The 22559-nt window shown below is 42.1% G+C and overlaps 3 protein-coding genes across 3 annotated transcripts in view; all 3 read left to right on the forward strand. All coding sequences in view use genetic code 11, as the record gives it.

Annotated features, from left to right (window-relative positions):
* Nucleotides 1-914: 914 nt before the first annotated feature.
* EGR_02367 (Ubiquinone biosynthesis monooxygenase COQ6) lies at nt 915-3682 on the forward strand (the record flags this gene model as incomplete). Its single annotated transcript, XM_024491616.1, has 10 exons — nt 915-1053; nt 1084-1215; nt 1248-1306; nt 1340-1630; nt 1684-1791; nt 1947-2009; nt 2264-2562; nt 2678-2928; nt 3020-3273; nt 3617-3682. The coding sequence occupies 10 exons, from the start codon at nt 915-917 to the stop codon at nt 3680-3682; spliced, it is 1662 nt and encodes a 553-aa protein (XP_024354122.1).
* A 6592-nt stretch (nt 3683-10274) lies between these two features.
* EGR_02368 (Hemicentin-1) lies at nt 10275-12093 on the forward strand (the record flags this gene model as incomplete). Its single annotated transcript, XM_024491617.1, has 2 exons — nt 10275-10659; nt 11837-12093. The coding sequence occupies 2 exons, from the start codon at nt 10275-10277 to the stop codon at nt 12091-12093; spliced, it is 642 nt and encodes a 213-aa protein (XP_024354123.1).
* A 2902-nt stretch (nt 12094-14995) lies between these two features.
* EGR_02369 (Hemicentin-1) overlaps nt 14996-22559 on the forward strand; it is a gene marked incomplete at both ends in the record, with an annotated part of 45794 nt that continues 38230 nt past the window's right edge. Inside the window, 13 exons of the mRNA XM_024491618.1 lie at nt 14996-15176; nt 15929-16201; nt 16523-16707; nt 17472-17701; nt 18329-18474; nt 18956-19184; nt 19766-19857; nt 19996-20183; nt 20437-20676; nt 20830-20977; nt 21146-21343; nt 21773-21868; nt 22348-22541. Of these exons, the coding sequence (XP_024354124.1) occupies nt 14996-15176; nt 15929-16201; nt 16523-16707; nt 17472-17701; nt 18329-18474; nt 18956-19184; nt 19766-19857; nt 19996-20183; nt 20437-20676; nt 20830-20977; nt 21146-21343; nt 21773-21868; nt 22348-22541 (2400 nt within the window). The remainder of the gene's footprint in view (nt 15177-15928; nt 16202-16522; nt 16708-17471; nt 17702-18328; nt 18475-18955; nt 19185-19765; nt 19858-19995; nt 20184-20436; nt 20677-20829; nt 20978-21145; nt 21344-21772; nt 21869-22347; nt 22542-22559) is intronic.

Genomic DNA, 22559 nt, shown 5'->3' on the forward strand with positions numbered 1-22559 from the left:
AATTTATAAAATGAACTAGAACGGGAAAGGCACTTTGCGTTTGAACTCCCATAGAAAAATCTGTGATTATCAAGAGACAATATATTGTTCAAGAAGGACGGACTCCATGCATGTACACCGTGCGAGAAACAAATGCACCGTTTGCATTTCAAATACACTCCATACAAATTGCACTAAATTGTCTTAACGACATGCAATTTTCTCTTCAACCGAGGTAACTGGGACCGCAATGCTAGTTTCTGCAAAACCCAAGAGACTGCAGGCATGGGCAGAGGACACGCGACAGAGTGAAAGGAAAAAGCTGAGAAGACGAGAGAGCTCGTGAATTTAAAATATGTGTGTGAACAAGGCTTCAGCGTACTAGAGTGTCTCCGTGACTCATCTTTTCCATAAAATTCGAGTAAAATTGTAGGAAAAGTGACAATCAGTCATGATGGCCGGACTCGTTGCATGCACCCTCATCACCCACGTAAAGCTAAATTCCTTTTAAAGCCCTATGCTCAAATTTTATTTCATTGAAGAGTAAATTGGGTTTCCATAAACCTACCACCTATAGCAAAATGATAACATATTTAACGGCATTTTAAAGGTCAGTCCTACATTTTAAAGCTATGAGGATGCGGATTCGCAAACGTGTCAAGTATTTAATGAAATGCTGCAAATTTTCTACTTAAAAATGTTGGTAATGGTTTTGAATGCTTATCGTTGTCTGCGGAAGCAAAAAGGGCATGAGATTTATTAAAGTCTCCGTACCCACTCCAATTACATATTTTCTGCATGCAAATTATGCTGCGAAAGTTGTTGTTTGTGTGCAATTTGTGTGAAATTACGCACTCACTTTTAACCTATCCTAATTTTCCACTTTTGTGATGTGCCTTGCCGCGACTTTTGGATGCGTGTTGTTCTTCAGCGGTATGCTCGTTAGGTTGTTGCGTCTTGCCTCGCCCGTCCAACATCCACATCGTTTACTCTCTTCGCAAGCGCTTAGATCACATTATGATGTAGTTGTGGTCGGTGGTGGCATGGTTGGATTTGGTTTTGCTGCGTTTGCAGGTAGGCACCAATTACTTATCATTCACTAAGGCTTACAACCAATGTTGCGAAATAAAAGAATTTTACTGATTGAGGGTGGGCCCAAGAAGGAGTATGTCAAACGTCCCAATCATTGCGTACGCGTGGTTGCAATTACCCCCACAAGTCGTAGTCTTCTGGAAGGTGAGATTTGATAGATGATGCTAATTATCTAGGGGTGGGTGCATGGAGTGAAATCGAGAATACACGTTATAGGGCCATCCAAAAGATGAAGGTATTTGCGCTAGTTACTATGCTTTACACGTAGGTTATCGAAAACGGCACATCAGCTAGTCTTCTTCTGGAACGGTCAAATCCGAACGATGTGATGGGATACATAGTCGAAAACGACCTCATAGTGTCATCTCTCATAAAGCCCGTTGAGAAATTCGCAGCCGAATCTGGTACCGATGCTCGTCCTGGATCTATTGAGGTGTTGTACGATACGGTGGCAGAAAACTTGCGTATGCCGAAAGCGTTTTCTGATCCCGATTTCCCTGAGTTATCCATTCGTCAACGCGGCACGGATGAAAAAACTACCATTAAAACATCTTTATTGGTACGCATTTTGTGGCTTAGTTTTGTTCATACGGCTTAACACACCTGGTTTAGGTGGGAGCTGACGGATTTGATTCAGACGTTCGAAAAGCCTCAGGCATTCACACAATCGGGTGGCAGCATGATCAATCGGCAATTATTGCAAACCTTAATCTTGGTCCTGTATGTGGTATTACCTTCATTTTCCGACACTTAATTATTGTAATTTGAATAATATTTGCTAATAGGACGCAGCGATCATACAATTCCGAAATTAAATGCGGTTATTGGTTTCTACCATGTCTGTTCTAAATTTTACTCTCTTTGTCAACATCTAGGAATATGATTACACGGTTGCGTGGCAGCGCTTTACCGAGACTGGTCCAATAGCTTTCTTACCGGTAGTTTATTGTTAAATACTTGTTTTCCATTATTTCATGATCCTTGACTTTATTGGCCAGCATTCGAGGCTGCGCTTTTTTTACTTTTGAATAGAGATTGCTTCTTTTTTGTGCACAAGGAATGTAATGAAATGTAACTTAGAATGCATAATGACAGCCACAAAAGAATGAGCAGGAATTATTATGTAGTTGAATTGTGATAAGTTGGGGGCGTCAGTAAGTAAACTCATTGATGTTTACTTTATGCAAGTCAGTTCGGTCCGGAGAGATGCTCTGTGACCTGGAGTACAACTCGATCCGAGGCGAAGCGTCTGATGGCTCTCAGTGACGAGGAGTTTGTTAATGAACTCAACTGCCACATGTCACAGCCCTGCTATCAGCCAAGTGGTTTCGTCTCCGCTCTCTCAAATATCATCCGTATGAGTGTGTCGAAAAAGCAAACCTCCTTTGTTCCACCTAAGGTGCTCTCTGTGCAGCCTGGCACTCGGACTCAGTTTCCTCTCAGTTTCAGTCACTGCACCTTCTATCATGGACCTCGGGTGGCCCTCATTGGGTGGGCCATTATTTCAGGCTCTGAACTATTTTATTGGTCCCCTGTTTTTGTTGCTTCTCTGCTTAAAATGACGAAATTTTGTACAGCAGGATTAGCCTCAAATTTCTAATTGTAGAGATGCGGCCCATCGTATATTGCCGCTTTCTGGCCAGGGTGTGAACATGGGCTTTGGGGATGCCGCTTGTCTTGCTGAAACCATTAATCGGTCTCTTTTCTGTGGCGAGGATATCGGTAAGTTGATGAAACCGACGCATTTCATGCGCTGTTTGGTAGGGCCAAAGATGCGACTTCTTAACTCACTAACTCACGCTTTTGAGATGCTCTACATTACCAATTATCAATTTGTTCTTATATTGCTCTGCACCTGTATCTGTGTTGCGGGATCTCTCGGAATAGTGGGAACAGTCTTAGAGTCATCAAGGGGAAGGAATAAACGCTTTTTACCTTTGCATTGTAGCGGATTCCAGGCACCTTTCTCACTTCACCTCCGAGCGTCAGCGCTCAGTCTTGCCTTTGGGTGTCTTTATTGAGAGCATTCAGGCACTATATGCGCCTGACGAGGTATTTGGTGGACCTCTAAAGATGGACGGACCTCTTGCCTCAAAACTTGCCCTAATCCGTCGCCTCAGCGCACGTTGCGGCGTCTCTGACGCTGTGCTTAGTCTCAGGGGTCTGGGTCTTGACCTCGTTGACGCCTGCATCCCACTCAAGGTAAGCAAGGTTTGGTGTCATCTCCCTACCTACGCTGAGCAACTGCTACTGAATGTAAATAAGTAACATGGGCGGAAGAAGTTTTGAGGACCTCCATCTGACACTAGTGCAATTCGAAATGTTTGCTTAATGGCTAGTCGTTGGAATACATTTGTGTAGATTTTGTCTCAATGGGCAGCTTTATTAAGTACTTACAGTGAGGTAGTTCAATTCCTGTTGCTTTATAATTTTCCCCCATGTGTATATGCCTTCGGTTAAATGTTTGGCTTAATGTACATTGGCTTGATAAATGCGCATTTTTGTGAGGTTGTACACATTGTCTGAGGTATGTTAATCTTTTCAGCAATTTCTTGTGGAGGGAGCCGTCAAAGGTCGTATCCATTTACCATCATCCTGCTGGAGTGCGTAAAACTTTGTTATTTTTTCTTTGATTTGGGACGCCAATTTTATATAACAATAAATTTTAACTTTACTAAGAGGAATTTATCGCTTAACCAGTAGGAATCCACCTCAACGTAAAATTGGTTTTCAAAGTGTCCAAGTTGTTTTTTCGTATTTTCCGTTCAGGTTTTAATTGTCAAGTTGTTAATAAAGTTGGGGGGATTCTGTGCATTATAAGTCTCGCCTGCCAATTTTCTAATCATTGTTGTTTCCTGTAAGAATATCACACTCGCGCAAAAACGCAAATGCGTAGTTTTTGATTGAACCCAAATTTGCTTTTTGCCTCAACATCTTGGAAGAGATGTGGGAACGGTCGGATTTGTTGGTTTATTGACTGCGAAAATGACAACTGGCGATTTTCTCATTTGGAACGGTCAGTCTTGTCTTTATAGCCTGTCAGAGAACCAACTGTTGGTATTATTCTGGAAAATAAGGTAAATAACTACCTTTTTCGGCGAATGTGTTGTGCTGTCCACAGCTAAAAGTGTCTTTTACAACCGTGGTTCTGTTTAGAACAGTTTTTAGTTGCGGAGTCGGCTCAATATATTTCAGCTCAAAAAACCATGCTCTGAACGGCGCTTTGATGCTATTGTCAACTCGGATTGTGTTTTTGTCCGGCGGTGATGCCATGCCATTGTTTCGTATCAATAAGGAAGCCGAACATGGGAGAGCTTACACTTTCTAAGAAGTTATGCTTTCGATTAAGCTATCGTGCCTTTTGGAAACGGCGTTTCGGTTTTAATTTTGGCATTGTCCATGGTGGGTGCAGGTGGTATTCATTGAGGTACAAACCTTCGGCTTGAACTATCACCGGCCAATGCAGCCATGCATAGGTGCATGTACGAGAACAAAAACAAATGCCCTGATTGAAGCTGCCTTCAAAGTTGTAAAAAGGTCACCGTATAGGACTTCGTGCTTTTCAATTTTTACATCGCCTACCGTGTGCTATAGGGTACAAAGAAGTACTTGCTACACACTCCCATTGAGCAACTAGAGAGCCTTCTCTCTGTGTTTTGACATTTACGCATAAATGCCAGAGGATGGGGGAAAATGGAGAAACTTTATCACCGCAGTTTTCTCGTGTGGTTGCGTGGACGGTGAAAATGAGTTGAGAATGACTATCCCACTCAGAGGTCTTCGCCTTCTAACTGCACAGTAATTTTTGCTCAGCAGACAGACCGCGCGTGAAATAGGGTTACGAACAAGCAGAACATAGCAGTAGGCAAACGATGATATTCTTTTAGTGCGTTTCGAATGCCGTATTCGTTACCTTAAGATGCATGATAAATAGCAAGTGGCAACTTCCACCGTAACTGTAGATGATTTACCCATTAGAGGCAGCAAAGATTAAGTAAGTGAAGGGAGAGATCAAACGTTTATTGGCTTTTGCAGATCCCACCATCGGTTGCGTAAACAAAGCAGCGACCTCAAAATACCTTAGGTAGGGGAATTCCGAGGAGTGATGTGGTGAATGGCCGTCTTGTGTATACCGATCAGGGGATCCGCGTTTGTACACAAGCTCAGGCTTATTTTTTAAAGAAAACAGCCGATGCTAATGACTGGTGTTTGGGGCTTCTCACGCACGGAAGAACAGGCCAGCGGGGGTTAAAAACGTGTGAATTATAAGGAATTTGTAAATGGGTTGAGTTTTCGGCACCTTTGGCTGCAATGATGGGGCTACACCATTGGATTACAAGTTGGCCAGTGGGAACAGCCGGGCCTTCCATTATGTTGGTAGTCGAATACAACTGCCATGAGGAGTCTGGAATTGGTTAATTGAAATTACAGAATCATCTTGTAGCCCAAACAAAAGCACCCGCAATTAGTACTTTGTGTGACTGTACCGCAAAGTGAAGAGGTATGCTTTTCAGAAAATCACATCTCCCATCTATTAAAAGAAGTGATACGGATGTCAAATACCGCACGGCTAGTCTTGTCATACGGGGATTCCTGGAATTGGATGCAGGGCCAGACCCACGAGTAAATGACTCACTAACGTTAAGCATCATCAATGATCGGCAAATAGTGCCTTGAAAATTGCTAACGGATCTGAATTATGATGCAACTTTGTTTCTGTGCCCACATTCACTTGAGGCGAAATGTCGAATAGCGAAGGAGAAATGAAAAGGGAAGAGGAGAATCCGTGAAACCCTAAGTGTACTGACTCATCTAGACACATGAACGGTTCACTTGCGGCATACGTTCTTCACAGTTTTTGACGTTCGAGAACTGTCTGCAAAGAATTTATGGCGTAAAAGGTGTTTAGCCACCAGGAGGGGGTAGGGCGCGAAAGCTTTCCTTCAGGTCTGTGAACCACTTATGAATCCGTGGTGATGGGAAATGCCAAGCATCGGAATCACTTATGAAAAGGGATCCCACAGCTGCTTGGGCTAACCATAGGGCACGATAGCAGACTATGAATGTCAGTTAAATGCCGTAGAGGCAAAGGTCATGGTTCGAAATTTCTGCGCACTTTATTTTTAACCATTCTAACTGTTTGGATTTTAGTAAATCCAGTTATCAGACCAAATGATGAAGGGCATATTAGTCTTTATGAAGGTTTTTCATCACCTTGTTCCAAAATCCCCTGTTATCAGCGTGGTAGGCAGATTTCAGTTAGACACAAGCATAGTTGTGCTGTAAGATAAAATGAAACTCGTCTACTAAGACCAAACAGCATTATGAGCCACTAGAACACTACAATGGGTGTCACTCCCCAAAATGACATAAAGGGACTCTCAAAGATACAAAGAAGTAGCAATATGCTTAGTCAAGAGACATCAAACCCAATGGGCCTGGAATGCTCGTCACAGAGCAATTCTTTTTGTACCAAAACTGAACTCTCACAACAGAGTTACCGCCATTGCAACTTGCTAATGTTGGAATGCACATTGATCGGCATGAGTGGAGACGAACCAAAGAGAGAGAGAGAGAGAATTCAACTCCCATTATCGCTCTCACAGTATGCCTCTTTAAAGAATGCTTCCATTCAAATATGAGGCTAGCATTTTAAACGTTTCCATCAACGGTAATTAATGAAGTAGGAGCAACCAGACCTTGGGTATCTTGGGGATTGCGTAATTTGAAATAGAACCACAGAGCGAAAGAGCAAGATAGCGTTCAATTAACGTCCTTCTATTTGCACCTTGAATAAGACTGCATATAATTTATCCACTTTAGGTATCTGTGAAAAAAATTTACTTCACAAAATTTGCCGAAAGACGGAAAAAGTGAGGGGAAGTTCAGGCGTCTAAATTCATTCAAGAAATGAAACAAAATCTGACCGCTAAGACATCTTGGCATGGCTGGAAGGAAAGTTTTGATTTGAACTGCTATGTTGCGTCCTGTGTACAGTGTCCAGGCTTTGGTACAGTGTTTCATGCCACTCCCAAATTCTATAAATAGGTATTCACCAATGTCGACACACGCGCATCAATTGCATTCTGCGGCACGAAGTTGCACGTCGGTGTGTGCGCCTGCACACAAGTGGCACGCATAATCAACGGCTAGCCGGCTTTCGACCACCTCCGCCGTTTCAAATACACACAACCAGGTAGTCGTGGCCGAGCTTGGGAGATTCTCACTCCTAAAATTAGGTGATTGGATTTATGTACGTTGTTCAGGTGAATATACGTCCCAAGGTACTTTCAGTTGGAATGGATGGTGTGCGGCGGTTAACTTTTGCTCATTTTAAACCTCTCAGAAAGGTTAAATACTTAGTGAAGTCCCCACAAATGGTGCAGTGTGTCGACCCAGTGATGTATGTTGTAAACCAGCCTCTTTCGTCTTTATGTTGATTTGGATGGAATCACAAATACGAAATCAGTAAAATTTGCTGCCAATTTGCAACATCTCTTTGGAGGCATTCATTTATCATATATGGCTACTGTGTCCATGTTTTTATGACTTACTAGAAAACAGCATATAACCTTGGTGCAGTGTTGATCGTAATTCGCAAGGTGTGGGTTGACAACACAATACGGTTGCAAACCTGGACTGGTTTTAGTGCCCACTAGGTGATGAACATCAAACCTCCCCTTTCCAAAAACTAGTTGAATGCAGTTATAATCCACTTTCACATAACGGTTTAGTAAATCGGTGCAATTATGCATGATAGAAACTACTCAAAACCATTTACATGGTATCGATAGGATGGCTCTCACAAACGACACGTCCACATGCCACATTGGGTAGGGTTAGCTGCGTCTCCGTCTGGAGGGTGTCAAAGTCAAGTCATTCCATCTGTCAAAAATACTTTGCTTTTAAGCTCTAGATTTAGTCACAGTACGGTCCCATAGAAGGCTGCTTTTATGACAGTTAAGGAACGTGACATTTAAGGTGTGAATTAAGGCGGAATTCCTGCACGGTCGAAGTAAACATACACACCACATTTGGCTATGAAAGTTATTTACTTTCTTTATGAAATCCTACAAAGAGCTACGTCTGAATTATTGATATCAGGGCAAAGAAAAATATTTCTTCTAGTTGTCCACAACACTTATGTAGTAAAGACGGCTTCCCAAATACCAACTGCTTCCCCAATCTTGTTTTTAAGTTCTTTATGCTAAATACGAATAAGCAAACGTTTCCACTTTCGGCAAAAGATTTAGCAAGAGAAACTCAATTCTATGACCATACGCGCGAAAAGTATTGGCAGTAGTGCTTACTGCTTTTTCCTCTTTATTAATGACAGAAAGTGGATGATGTGTAGCACCTCACGACTTCCCCGAAGGCGAAAGAAGAAATACTACCAGGGCAGAATATGTATTGCTTGCGCACAGAAGAACTAAGCAACTAGTAGCATGGCTGGAAGGCCTGCCGTCCAACGGAAGTAGAAATGTGGAGTCAAGACGAAGAGTTCAACAAACAACAAAGTATTACAGATAAATATCGGTGAAGTGGCCCCGGTAACCAATTTCATACCAAGGGACATGTAACAAGGAGAGCACTGAAACATATGCAGCTTTCTTTGAAATAACTTTCTATTAATAATGGTTGATGAAAACAAAGCAGTCTAACAAGAGTGAGGACAAGACTACATAAATGAAGGGTAGCGTGGAGAAGCAACTGACATCAAATTGTCCTGTGTACATTCAACTGTCTTGTTCTCAAAGATGTCACAGAGAAAAGAAAAAAGAAAAAATTCATAAGACGAATTTTAGTTTCCATCTCATTTATTGTGGGAGGCAGTGCGGTTGTCTAGACTTATTGAATGTCAATGTTACGGTACTGGGTAAGGGTTAACGGCAAAGTTCCTGTTTTTTTCTTTAAAAAGATTGAAGTTAGTGTTTAGAACCAGGGGCATTATTTACCGTCAAGGACCCAAGGGCTTAAATCTAGAAAAGCAAATAATAAGGGTTTTTTGTATAAAAAAGCGGTGATAAGTCCAGTATTTCAACTGCACTCAAATAGCACTTTAGCCAAATCCGGTCACGTAGAGGTACTGCTTGCATGGAGGAACCGCGGGAGTTAATACATCCCGTAAATTTCCGGGAGGATGGGTACAAGCAAAGGCTGAGGAGGGAGGGAAGGGGAGTGAATTACCACCTCCATTCTGCTTATTCCCAAGGTGAGTTTCTGGAGGTATTAAAAGGGCTAAATAAGATGTAAGTAATTAGCAATTTAGCTGGTTATTATTTAACCAAAATTACCCGTTTACATTTTAAACTACAACAGGCCAATTCTCCCTACTGATTAGAGGTCCAAAATAAAATAAGGCGATCCAATTTTAGTCATTGGTGAGGCAAAGAGCATGAACTTCGATTAATCTGGTGTTCATGAAGAAATTAATGTCACATTTTCTTGAATTAGGGAGTCTTCAACATAATCTATTTGACATTTGCTACATTTAGATGGTGAAACAGTTATATATCAATATGTATTTACAACTTGTAATAACCTTTAGTAGTTTAATTAACAATTGTATAAACAATTTTAAGAAACTGTGTCTCATTTGATGCTTTTCAAACAATATACTAATTTTGTGTACCAAATCGATGTATTTTATTTGATATAAGATTGAAATTCCTATCCTGCTGATGTTAGCTTTACCTGGGCGAGATGTGTACCTATGTCCCACTAATCTTTCCAACAGGCATGAACGGCCTCATTCTAATTTTTCATTCTCAAGCATGTATTCCTATGCTCGAAACGAAAAAATGGACGAGTAGACGAAATGAAGCATAAGAGAACTGGACTAGTTGTCCATGATTTATTGTAGCGGCCTTGGTCTAAAATGAAACCTTTTTTCGCAAAAACCGTGACTACGAAGTTGACAAAAATGAGGAACCGTACGAGCCTTGCATTTTGCGAATTTTAGGCGTTAGTGTCTGTTATTGGGCCGGTTTAGAAGCTGGTCTGAGAGGAGATTAGTCACACAAACCCACCCTCATGCCCCCCGCTCCCCTGGCGAGGGGGATGACAAGTCGGCCTATAGCACTGCTAGTGTATGGCCCTGCAAACACGTCAACCACTCTTACTGTGATTGGTTCACGACTGACACACATACACACACCCTGGCACCCATTGGCCAGCTCTAGCCCACATGCGTAACCGCCAGGATGCTTGCACGCCCGACCCCGGCCACTTGTCTTCCTGCATCGGTGGTAATGAGGCTGCTGCTCCTTCTACTCTACCTGGTTTCCCTCTTCACGAGGGCATGGGAATCCCAATCCTTCTACGGAGGTCCCCAGTCCCAATCCCTCGGCTACATTTCCGGCTACCTGGATGCACAGCCACCACCTCTGCAGGTGTATGAGGGCGGTTCAAACACCGAGAGTATGCCATCATCAATTTCTTTGGCTATTGTCTTCGACTCGACAGGATCCATGGGTGACGACTTGAAACAAGTCAAGTTGGGTGCCCGAAGGATCCTTCAAAGGCATTTGGAGAAGGGGCGGGAGGCCCTAATTAAGGACTTCGTTTTGGTCAAAGTGCACGATCCTGGTGAGTTCGCATCTAAAGACGACTTTCCATAGTAAATGTCAGGTGTACGTTCCAAGATAAGGTTCAGCTGTCATATTCAATTCATCTGCTAAATTCTATAAATTCCACTAAATAAGTAGTCCCTTAGCTATATCGGAAAAGCTTACTCATCGTGTCCAAAGCCCCCAATTCAAACTGTTATGTGGTAATTTTTGCAGATTTTCAGTCTGAAGTGCTACTTTTACAAGATGAATGCCTCAATGTGATTTTGGACGCCTCTCGTATGGGACAGTTTAATGTCGTAGAAGTTGCACCGCAGAATTTGTCTCTGTAGCTGTAGATGGTGTGAATTTTGGAACAGTAAGGCAGTTTTATGAATATCCTGAATAGCCAATCTCTATGATATCGGAATGTCAAAATTAATCATCTTTTTTGCAAAGATTCATTGTCAGTTGACGATTGTTTCCATGCCTAAAGGGAACTTTTATCCCTAACCTGGATTGCTGCAGAATGAAGTTGGATTAATGAATCTTGGATACTTTCGCACCTCATTACATTTATCATTCGAGTTGTGGCCACAGGCGCAACGAGAAATGGACGATTAGGCATGGATAGAAAATAGTTAAGGTTTTTTGGTGGTTCTTTCTTGGAGATTACAAGAAAAGGTAAAAACCGTACATCCAGGCAAGATATTTTAGTGTACCCCATCAAAGAAGCTTAGTTTTTCTTGTTTCTTTGCGATGGAATTTAAAAATAGGGGGAAAATCTACATATTTGCAAATGCTGTCAAAGACAGCGACGCTTTCTTCCAAAATCCAGTAACCAAATGATGCTTTAGTTTCTAATCAAGGTCTTATAATTATTTTAACCCATCACAATAGCAAATAAGAAGTATAATGCAGTTTTTAACTCACCCAGTTTGTGGTAATCCTAAAACTTTTCATTTTGTACTAATGACGATTAAGAAGTTATGCTCTTCGGCTATTTACTGGAGGATTGAGTCGACTAAATTTTTTATTTCATGAATGAATGTACTCTTTCGCCAGACTAGCCCAGTGGATAACTCTCAGTCAATGCAAAGGCTCAGAAATATGTAAATTGGCTCAAAACGGGTTTAGCAGTGAATTTTGAGAATATAAACACGCGAGAGGCCTGATGAAGAGGGGCCGCTGTAAATAACACTCGTCACTGCACCTAGATGTTGGACCAGCACGGGTGACAACTTCGACCAAGACGTTCTACCAGTACCTGGAAGGTGTCTACACACAAGGTGGCGGCGACTGTCCAGAAATGACCATCACTGGCATTGAGATGGCACTCGAGGCAGCCCAACCAAACTCCCTCATCTATGTCTTTACTGACAGCAGCGCCAAGGACTACGATCGCCTCCCGCGTGTCTTGAATCTCATTCAGAAAAAACAGAGTCAGGCAAGCAGCCAGTTAGAGCTCTTATGAGTTATTGAATAGAGCCTTTGATAGGAAGAGTAGTATCGATATCTGTCCTCATCCAAAAAGTTAATTTAGATCTGCGGCTTCCAGTAGGATGAGCCTGGGCTAAATTTTGGCCTATTATGAATCAAACCGCTTTGAGGAAACAGATGTTTTTACAGATGCCCTTGGATGTTGCACCTCGCAGACAACTGCTTTTGCTGCCTTTTGAAGCAAAGTGAATTTACAAGTGAGTCTTGAACGCACTTTTCACGCGGTCAATTTCAAAAGGCAAACTCCGGTCAAGGCTAAGGCCTGCATTTCCGAAGTCGTATTTGATAATTTTTTTGCGGCTAGAGCCGTCTCATAATCAACCAACTGTAGACATGACAATAAAAGTGATTTTTAATCAACTCAATCCTGGGTGGAGAAGAGATGTGCCTTATGAAACGTCCCTATGTAGGAATTATTTGCCAAACCATTATCACCACGTGATGCACAGGTAGGGGCGGGGGGGGGAGAAGATGCTGCAGGAAACACCGAAATCCCAGAAACGTCTTCCGCCTTTGCAATGTCGATGCTCACAAAAAGGTAAATGTTGCGATTTCAGACTGTTTCCCAATATTATCTACTTCTTCCCATCTAGTCCTCCCTCCATCTTATTTTAATATCTCCACTCACAACTCCACTGGTAAAAGCCAGCTCACGTTGCTGATTTGAGCTAGGCCGTAGTCTAGTCCTCAGATTTGAGTAAACAAAGCGCGAGTGAGGGCACGGAGAAATAACGCTTGCCACTGACTAATTGTGACCCATCCAAAAGATCAAACAGTCAAGAGATCTGGAGTGACTAACACCCTGCCATTATTCCTATCTTTTTAGTAACCGTAAGGGCAATGGCAGTACTGGCACTCAAAAAGTGTATCATCATGACTTACTAGACAATAAAGGAGGATTGAAAGGCAGAACCTATAAGAAAGGTTAATTTATCAACAAATGAAGAAAAATAAGTGCGTATAACTATACAATCCCAAAATTGTGAGTTGTGGGCTTTTTCTGGGGCTGTAAACTGCCATGGCACTTCTCAAAATTAGCCATTGTTTGCGGTGCCCATTGAGTGAACCAAATTACTTCAACTTTAGTTACTGAATCATTTTATTGGTGAGCGATCTATCCGGGGAAAGGAAATATTCACTGCTTTAGAGTGGAAGCGAAAGAGCTGATTTCATAATCTTGGTTTGCAAACTTACTTTTGCCGTTATCGTACAACCATATTTTCATAATCCAAATTGTTCCGTTTGTATGGACAAGGAATTGAATATTCTAAATTGTTTTTGTTACCGGTAGAAAGACATGTGATTTGAGTTGCCTAAGTCACCGACATTTCTCCCCCACATTGCTTCAGAGTGCTCTCAAGCAAAATGAGATGTAGGCAGTCCTCCTTCTTTGACTGGCTGCCAAAATTTCTCTCCCACTACATGGTTGCTCTTTTGCTCTCGTCTCACAGTACCTTTGGCACACAAGTTCATCGTGTTTTTAACTCAGTCGACTTTACAGTTATTCATAAATTACATATTTGGATTTTACAGCGATTAAAATGCTTAAACCGCCTCATAAGAGAAGCAGTTATTGCATTCAATGTATGCACCTTAATTTTAAGGAATCTAACAAAGTGCTAGAAACGTGGAACACTCAGGATCGCTTCATTAACCTTCGTACACCCAAAATCATAGCCTTCTCTTAGATCAAATCAATCACCTGAATAAGGCGGCAATTGCCTCTCACACCGTGGAAAGAGGCAACCAAAAGGGCATTATTTGCCTAGTAGGTGCTAATTCACGTGTCCATAAAATGAGCGGCGGGTGAGGAGGTAGGACGAAATCGTGACGGATGACCATTGTGAATGTTTGACCTGTCACCTGTGTTATGTCATCAGCTGTCATCTGACCAGCGCACCTCCGTTTGGGCAAGGCTACCACTGTTCATTTTATGTCCTATGTCCTTATTTCCCCTGGGTCAAGGTCTTAATGTGACTACAAACTTCTTCCAATGTGGAGCGAATGAGCGTTATTTTGATGGATCACTGCACTGAATGTAAAACTACTGCTTTTCCCAAGTCTTTTTAAACCAGGGCTTGTTAGGATAATACGTTCAAAATCTTAAGACCAACCGGCAGCTGTCCTTACTGCAAAGGCGCAATTGCCTGAATTGTTGGCGAAGGTCCTTAACTTTGAGTTGGCGTATAGCTGATTCCAACGTGGGGGAGCGATTAAGTGAGCCCAAGAAGACTAAGACATTAGCAGCCACGTAAAATTCCAAATGATCTTTGCCAAATAACGTATCAAAGCTGTTCGCTGCTAAACTGCCATATTTTTGCGCTTTGTGACCATTTATCCCAGTCAAATACGGGAAATCTAACCAGTATAACACCTTTCCAACTAGGTTGTCTTTGTTTTGACGGGATTTTGCAATACAACTGACGAACCTGGGTTCAAGGCTTATCAGGAAATAGCAACGGTTAGTTCTGGCCAAGTCTACATAATCGGAAAGCGCCAGGTCAAAGAGGTAATCAACAATTTCCACACTTGTTGCATTTTTTTGGCATACTTGGAAGGCTAGGTTAGTAAAAAAAGAAGGTGTAGTTTATTGCTCTCTCCAGGCAACTAGAACTGGGAATGCAAAAAGTACAGAAAAACCTTCTTTCTTAACTATCCAAAAGGTTTTAAGATGGCCCCAAAGTTATCATCAATGTTACTCAAATACTGCCACGGTGATATTTTCCTCTAATTATCATAACTACTTATTACAAACCGATCTTATCAGCAGTTGTGTTCTCTAGAGCAGTTTTAAATAGTCTGAATGTACAAACGAAGTAATGCAATCCAAGAAGCGCCCTCTGTTTATTTAACGTATTTAACCTTAATTCAAGTTCATGCGGGTCATTGAAGCAGCCGTGGAGTCACAGAAGGTTCAGGTTCTCCAGCAAGACACATGGGAGACGACAGCCAAGACCTACAGTTTCCCGGTGGATACCCACCTCTCTCAACTTACTATTCAGGTGACCAACTACAAAACCAATGATTCAATCAAAGTGGGAATTCGAGATCCCGAAGGTCAGTGAGTTTTTCGACAGTTGAAAGAACCAAACCCATTGAATGGCGAATAGTTCAACTTAACTCGATAGGGGTGGATATGGACAACTGATGGTGTGCACTCATTAAAACGTGGCCCCCTCCTGAAAAAGCTATTTTTCATTGTACGAAATCAGCAGTTTTGTTAGACCTCCCGGTTGCCATGCCTCTTAAGCATAATAAATGTCACAGAAGCATTAGAATTAAATTCCATGCATACCGTTCCGTTGATAATTTCCCGCTTCTTGTTTGGGGTAGAGGTACTTTTGGCAGTCATTGAAACTCCATAAAATTTTTCTAAGTGCGGACCGAATTCACACAATTTCCGACTTACAAGCTTATATATGTGGTATTTAAGAGCAGTAAAATTTTCAACTACCTTATCTGCGAAAGAACCGTGTTATAAACTACCAAAAACTCTGTTTAAAAGGGTCGTTAATTTCTGAATATGGCCAAATATTCAGGTAAAAGTTGGGTAGCACTAACTGTTCTAAATACGTGAATAAAATGGGGTTTAAGTCGAATTGAACTAAGCTGTAAACACTTTGGCGTCCAGTGCTTTCCTTTTCATTCACTGGTAGTATAATACGGGCTTTTTTCAATTGAAACATGAAGCGAACAAATTTCCTAACTAAACTCCGACCTGGAGTTGATTGAAAGACGCAGATAGTGACAACACAAATCAAGTGTAACGTCAGTCAGAAGGTGGGTGAATGACATTTTTGTCCTTAAAGGTAAGCTAATAACGAAAGAAGATGGACTGCGACAGTTAATGAAGACGGTACCCAATGTGTTCGTGGCCTCCATCGACCATCCGACCCCGGGCACATGGACGCTAGAGGTGAGCGCTGAGGTGAGCGGCCAGCCAAGCGTTTCGGGCGAGGAGAACCTAGGCGGTCAATGGCACTCTGTTCGCGTGTCCGGGATCAGTGAGATCGACTTCGTGCCTGGCTTTGCCGCCAATCAACTACCTTACAATCTTGGCGCCTCACGCCAACCCATAGCTGGTTAGTTCTTGTCCTCTTCTCACCTATTTCGCCATAAAAATCGTGGGCTGATGTGATCGCCGAAATTACTGGACTTTCATAAATGGCTCACAGGCATATCAAAGGCTGTAATAAACATGGGCTTTCCCATTATTTTCCATAAAACCAAACAAATTAATAAGAAGACAATAGGCCACATGGAAAAATTAGGCCAAGCTTGAATAATCCCATGAAATGAAATCAACAGAGGGGATGAAAATCACTCGCAGATGAGGTCGGTATCACCAGGAGGGTTTGTGCACTACCAGTATTGTTATCTTGTCCACATTTGCCACCGCCTAGGCATAAAGAATTACTTGATGACCAACATAACGGGGCGCCTGATGACCGGAAGTGTGGACGCAATCACCCTGCGTGCACCGAACGGTACGGCTCTAGTTCGTCTGCCGGTGGAGCGAACACCGGGTAGCCAAGTTTATGTGAGCCAGCACGCCATGGACCCCGTGCCTGGTCATTACTACCTCCAAGTTCGTCTTGACTCTACTGCTTTTCATTTAACACCCTAATAAATTCAAACAAAGATCTTACACCATAGATGTTACTTGCGTGATACAAAGTAGTGCGCCGCATTTCCGCGTCACGAAAAATCCAAGCATGCAAAGCGAAAAAACAATAAGAATTCCCAATAGTTTTATGCTGAACTCTAAATTTCGAATAAATTATCCAAGCGGTGCAAGATTTATATTGCTACATCCGATTTGGAGCTGCGGCGTCATGAAACACACTGGATATATGAAATCTAATAATATGCGATGGAGGACACTTTCGTAACATGAACGAGATAGACAAGATCAATTGCATAATTTGGTCAATTTGCATTCCCTCGAACCTTAGGCTAACGATTTCAGCAAAAATATTTGTAGCTAGCACTGAGGTTCACTATGGCATGAATAAGGATTCAAAATGCCAATTTTTACGTGCTACTTATGGGTTGGGTCTTAAGCAAACATAAATAGTTTTTCTAAATTCGGTACCGAATTCACTTAGAATTCAGCTACGATCCGGGCGTGGTTTTTAAACACTCCTTGAAAATGGCCCTTTTTGGATTCGATTCCAGAGCTTTGCCTGAGTACTTGTAACCCCGTTTAGGTATATTGGACATCTGTAAATGCAAAAACTATTCTTCCTCCAAAAGGGTTAAATTCAAGTGTTTTTAATAACTTAACCTTGATTGCTAAAAAGTATCCAAGCCTCTGTAATGAGCAACTTATTAGCGTGTGCAACCTGACAGGTCACAGGTCGCGACAGTCAGGGCTACACATTCCAGCGGTACTCAAAAGTGGCCCTGCTGGCGCGGGCTGCCCGTCCCTCGGTGGTCACTTGCCCGGCAAAGTTGGAGGTCGCACGCGGTGCTACCGCCCAAATCGCCTGCCTTGTTGACAGCGAGGTGCCCTTCAGTGTCAAGTGGTACCAGAACAACCGTCCCCTCATCAACTTCCCTGGCGAGCACCAGATCTTCAGGTCTCATTGTTTTTCCCATCCTCTTTTTTATCTTGCATATATGAGTACACTGCCTAACCATAAGTTGCATGTTGTTGTCACCAAGCTGTCGAATTAACCGTTAGGGGACCGATTGCCTGATCTTCTATCTGTTTGCAAGCAAGTTAATCGGCTTCATGCCAGTCAACTATTTTTTTTGCTACTTTAAAGATGAAAGAGGTTTTTATTTCAAAACTTATGTGCATCATGAAAACTAATATGGTCTTAGCCTAAAAAACACTGGTCGTAGCATCGTAACAAGTACTGAGTGAGATGTTTAAAGTGGTTGTGGTTTAAAAAATAGGGCAGCAAATACTGTTTAAAAACCCCATCTTTTTCCGTGTCCTTTACCTACTTCCCCATTTGGCAACACTATAAACCATGTTAAGGCTATAAGGCTCTTTTTCACTAGCGGAATAACCAACTAAATGTTTCATGCTCTGATTTAACTGTCGCCACAAAAACGCTTTAGTTAAAGGGTAATTTCAAAGAGAGAAAATCGGAATCAGCTCACCCAACCGGAATATCACACTCTGTAGCCTATTTTCAATAATAGCGCATTTGGTGTTTTGAATGAGTTGGAGGCTAATGCTCATCTTGCATCTTTAGTGTACCAACTAATGTGACCTACACGCTCCATGATGCGAACGAGGAATCGCAGGGCATCTACGCGGTTGTGATGGTTCCCACCGGAATTGGGGTAGAAACAAGACCAGAGGGACAGGGAAGAGACGAGGTCGCTGTTGTTATACTCCGTGAGTTTCTCCTGAAATCCATGTTTACAGGTGACCAGGCTGGATGTGGGGGCATATAAGTTCGCGTTTAGCCGCAAGTACGCAATTAGGTGGAGTAATTCGGTGGCTGTATAGTGGATGATTACCACCCATGACCATCGAGAAGAACACTGCGATGCTCTGCATATTTATGGTGCACATGTGAGTCGATACTTTTACGTAGTTGAAGTTATTTATATTACAAAGCTAAACAGTTCGTGAATTCGTAATTTAAGGTACTGAGATTAAAACCATCCCATTGCCACTTTCCAGTGATTCTATCAAATAGCTTCAAAGATTACAAATTGGGAGCGGCATCGTACAAAATGAACAGAACGAAATGGGCCTGTTTAACGAATTCGTTAAAGTTGTCGATCTTTGCTTAGTCAGTTATGAAAAAAGGCGAAAATCTATCCTTCTAAAAAGGATAAAGTAACTAGAAGGAACCATTTTTTTTCACTAGCGCCTCCGCCTACCGTGTTCATTCCAAGAAACGCGAGCGTTGAGCCCAATGGACTGGCGCACCTGATGTGTACAGTCTTCTCACAGGCGGACAAGGTGGACATTAACTGGTACCGGGGCGACAGTGTCCGTTTCAAGGTGAAGGACGGTCGCAGACATTCAATTCGCATGTTGGGCGGCGGTGAGACATCACCTGATGGGCAGACCTTCACCAGCACCCTGCAAATCTCGTGAGCTGTTTTAACCATGATTCATGCGCTTAGCCACCATCCCACATAATCTAGCTTTGGGAGGATTTGTTTATTTTGAATAAGGGCTTCAAAAATTATATTGAGGAAGTGGCACATCAGCATTATTTCATTTAAATTAAAACAGGTGCACTGTGCAAAGTACCTATTTGAATAAGGCCAATTTTGATACATCTCAGGGAAAACAGATGTGAGAGCTGCACCTGATAATGACATTTCTGTGGGCAATTTATTTATATGATATCGCTGAAAACAGGTCAGATAAATTTGGAATGGAAGGGATAAGCATCAACTTCTTGACACCTCCTTGAGCACCATTAAAAATACTGGAATTTACGTATTTTGTGCTAATTTCACCCCAAAAGAGAAGAACTGAACTAGGGGCTTCATTTTTATGCCCATGGAGAACACCATCCGAATCTGCGCTGTCTCCCACCTCGATAATACCTAGGTAGGCTGCTTCCTACCACTATGCGGAATAAGTATGAGCCAAAGCTCAGAATGGCTAATATTTTGCCTGAATTAGCATGGAAAGCTGATATGAACGTTTTTTCCCATTGTAGAAACGTCCAGGACAGTGATATCGGCCAATATATCTGCGAAGCAGAACATAAGGGCGGCGTCAGTTCGGCCGTTGGATTCGTCGTCATTCACGGTAGGTAATTTACACCTCTAAAATTATGCTAAATTAAAAGGGCCATCTTAATTCATGCGCACATTTATAAGTACTTTTTAAAAAAATGTTGCGTATGTCAGCCATATTAACGTTACATTGATGTGCATGCTTTTCCAGTTCGACCCAGCGTTATGGCAGAGAGTAGTCAAGTAGACTTTAAGGACGGAGGTCGTCTGGTTCTTTCCTGTCGTGTGGAGGGTCATCCACCTCCGGAGATTTCGTGGAGCTTCAACGATGTGCCCATTCCGCGTGGCGAAAATATGCAAATTGGATCATCACGGATAAATATTTTGGATGAATACATGGTAAGTGACCTTTAAGCTTCCCAAATTGTTGCTAGTCATGGTCCTAAAACACTTTTTGTCATCCCACCGATTCGAAAATGAGTGATACCTAACCTAGTAGCTAAGTAAGCTATAAGACATTTGCTAAAGTGGCAAATCTAGATCTGATTGCATAAAATTCAAAGATCCGTTTGAAATATTTGCCCACCGAACCGATAACCTGCTGGAAATTGATGAGGACGAAAGGTTAAATGTCATAAATTTCTCTTCTCAGGAATCAAGACTGATAATATCGCCAGCAGATGCCTCGGATGCAGGACGATACTCCTGTTTTGCGGTAAACTCGGCTGGTGAAGCGCAAGCAGACATCATTGCCTCATTCATCGCTCGCCCAGAAATCACCCGTATCGACATGGCCCGAGAAATGCCGCAGGAGGGTGAGAGGCAGACTTTGCGTTGCCTGGCCAGTGGACAGCCACCACCGCTCATTAAATGGGAGTTCAATGGAAGTCCAGTGAGCCAAATTTTTACCTTGGTTAATTTAACAAGTGTTTTTCTCGTGATAACAACCATTTGTAATGGATAGTCTTACAAAAATGATTTAGCTAAAATACATCACAAAATGAGAAACGAATGACTTGATTCATCGTTTCAATTTTTCAAATAGGTCGGTGAAAGTACTAATATTCGCTTGAATCAAACGACTGGAGAGTTGGAAATCTTGCATTTGAAACGTCATATGAGTGGCAAGTGGACTTGTGTTGCGGAAAACGTCGCCGGAAGCACGCGAACCTCAGTGTCCATGGAGGTTGGGCGTAAGTTTATAATACGCACATTTCCAAGAATGTTTTTTTGTATGAGAATAATTCTGTTAGGCTATTTAACTGTTTTAAGCCAAGGTCGACGTTCATCAATGTCATTTGTTGCCTTTCAAGAGAGCGCTGACAACTCTCCGTAGTTAAATTATACCAGCACAACTTTAGATAAGCCAAAGATGGACACTGGTGCCATGCAGGAGCGCATTTTTGGAGACTTCGCCTCCGATTTGGTGATCCCCTGCATTGTGGATGGAAATCCGCCACCACAAATCAAGTGGTTCAAGCTGGTTGGAGAAAGCCAGGTTCCTGTCGCCTATGGGAGCCGATACACTCTTGCTGCCGACAATTCTCTTCACATTACCGGTCAGTTTACTTCTTCTGTGTAAGCACTTGAAACTGTACTGGTGGGAACTCCTGGTCCTCCAGTCTTCAACTCGGAGTTGGTAGTGAGGTGTGAAGGCACTACTCTGATGTATGCCGCATTCCCCGATTATCCTTAGGTTCAGCCATTAGGATTTGAATTAGTACCGATTAATTTAAAAAATAAACCTCTGCTAGCGATGCATAAACCTGATGTAGTAATACAATAAGCTGAATTAAATACTGACTTTAGACAAATTTCTAGTTTGCGCTTTATCAAAAGTGTCTCTTACAGATCCCTATTAACCAATAAAAAATCACCTCAGACATTTAAGAAGGCAGCAAGTAAATTTTGTCATTTGTTGCATTTTTGAAGTCAATATAGTCAAATCTTCCTTAAAAATGCGGAAATTTCGATCCTTCTTCTCACAGATCTTAACTTGGAGGATAGCACTACATTTGTGTGCGAGGCATCCAACACTTATGGCCGCGACCAGTATCATGTGTCAGTCGAACTTGGAGGCATTCGTAAGTTACTTTTATGCAAAACGATACAACGATCACACAGTCATTATGAGATCAACTATCACAAGAATCCATTCTAAGCATGTCCTATCTTTATCGTTCATCGACCTCTGATTGCGCAGCTAGCTACTGAAATATGTACCAGTAGCATACGACTGAAGCCAGGGTATGCTAAGGTTAGCTATATATAATACGACCAAATTACTATGGTCTTTTTGAATATATGGGAGTACTTTACTTAGGCAGTCGAAAGTCTTGTTGATGTGCAGAAGAGTGGACCACAGGTTATTTTCAGAATGAAATTTTAATACATTTTTTCATGAAAGCTATTTCGTTAGGTGATTTTAGCATAAATTTGACTCGTTTACGTATTCCAGCGACGCACTTTATCCGCAGTGGTACGATATGTGTTCTCATATATGCCAAGGTTGTAAAGATTTTGGGGTTTCACAATTACTTACTAGGCTATATCTATATTCTAGGTGCGCCAACCATCTCATACACGGAACCGCGACAGGTCGTTTTGGAGGGCATTTCGGAGATGATTCTCAACTGTCCCGTCCTTGATGCCAAGCCTGCGGCTCAGGTCACTTGGCTCAAAAATAGTGTTGAAATTAATCTCTCCGACCCGCGTTACGCTCTTCTCGATACCAGTCTCGTCATCAGGGCAATCGAAGTATGCTTGAAGTGAACA

This window comes from Echinococcus granulosus (assembly GCF_000524195.1).
Source record: "Echinococcus granulosus chromosome Unknown EG_S00010, whole genome shotgun sequence".
Taxonomy (NCBI): domain Eukaryota; kingdom Metazoa; phylum Platyhelminthes; class Cestoda; order Cyclophyllidea; family Taeniidae; genus Echinococcus; species Echinococcus granulosus.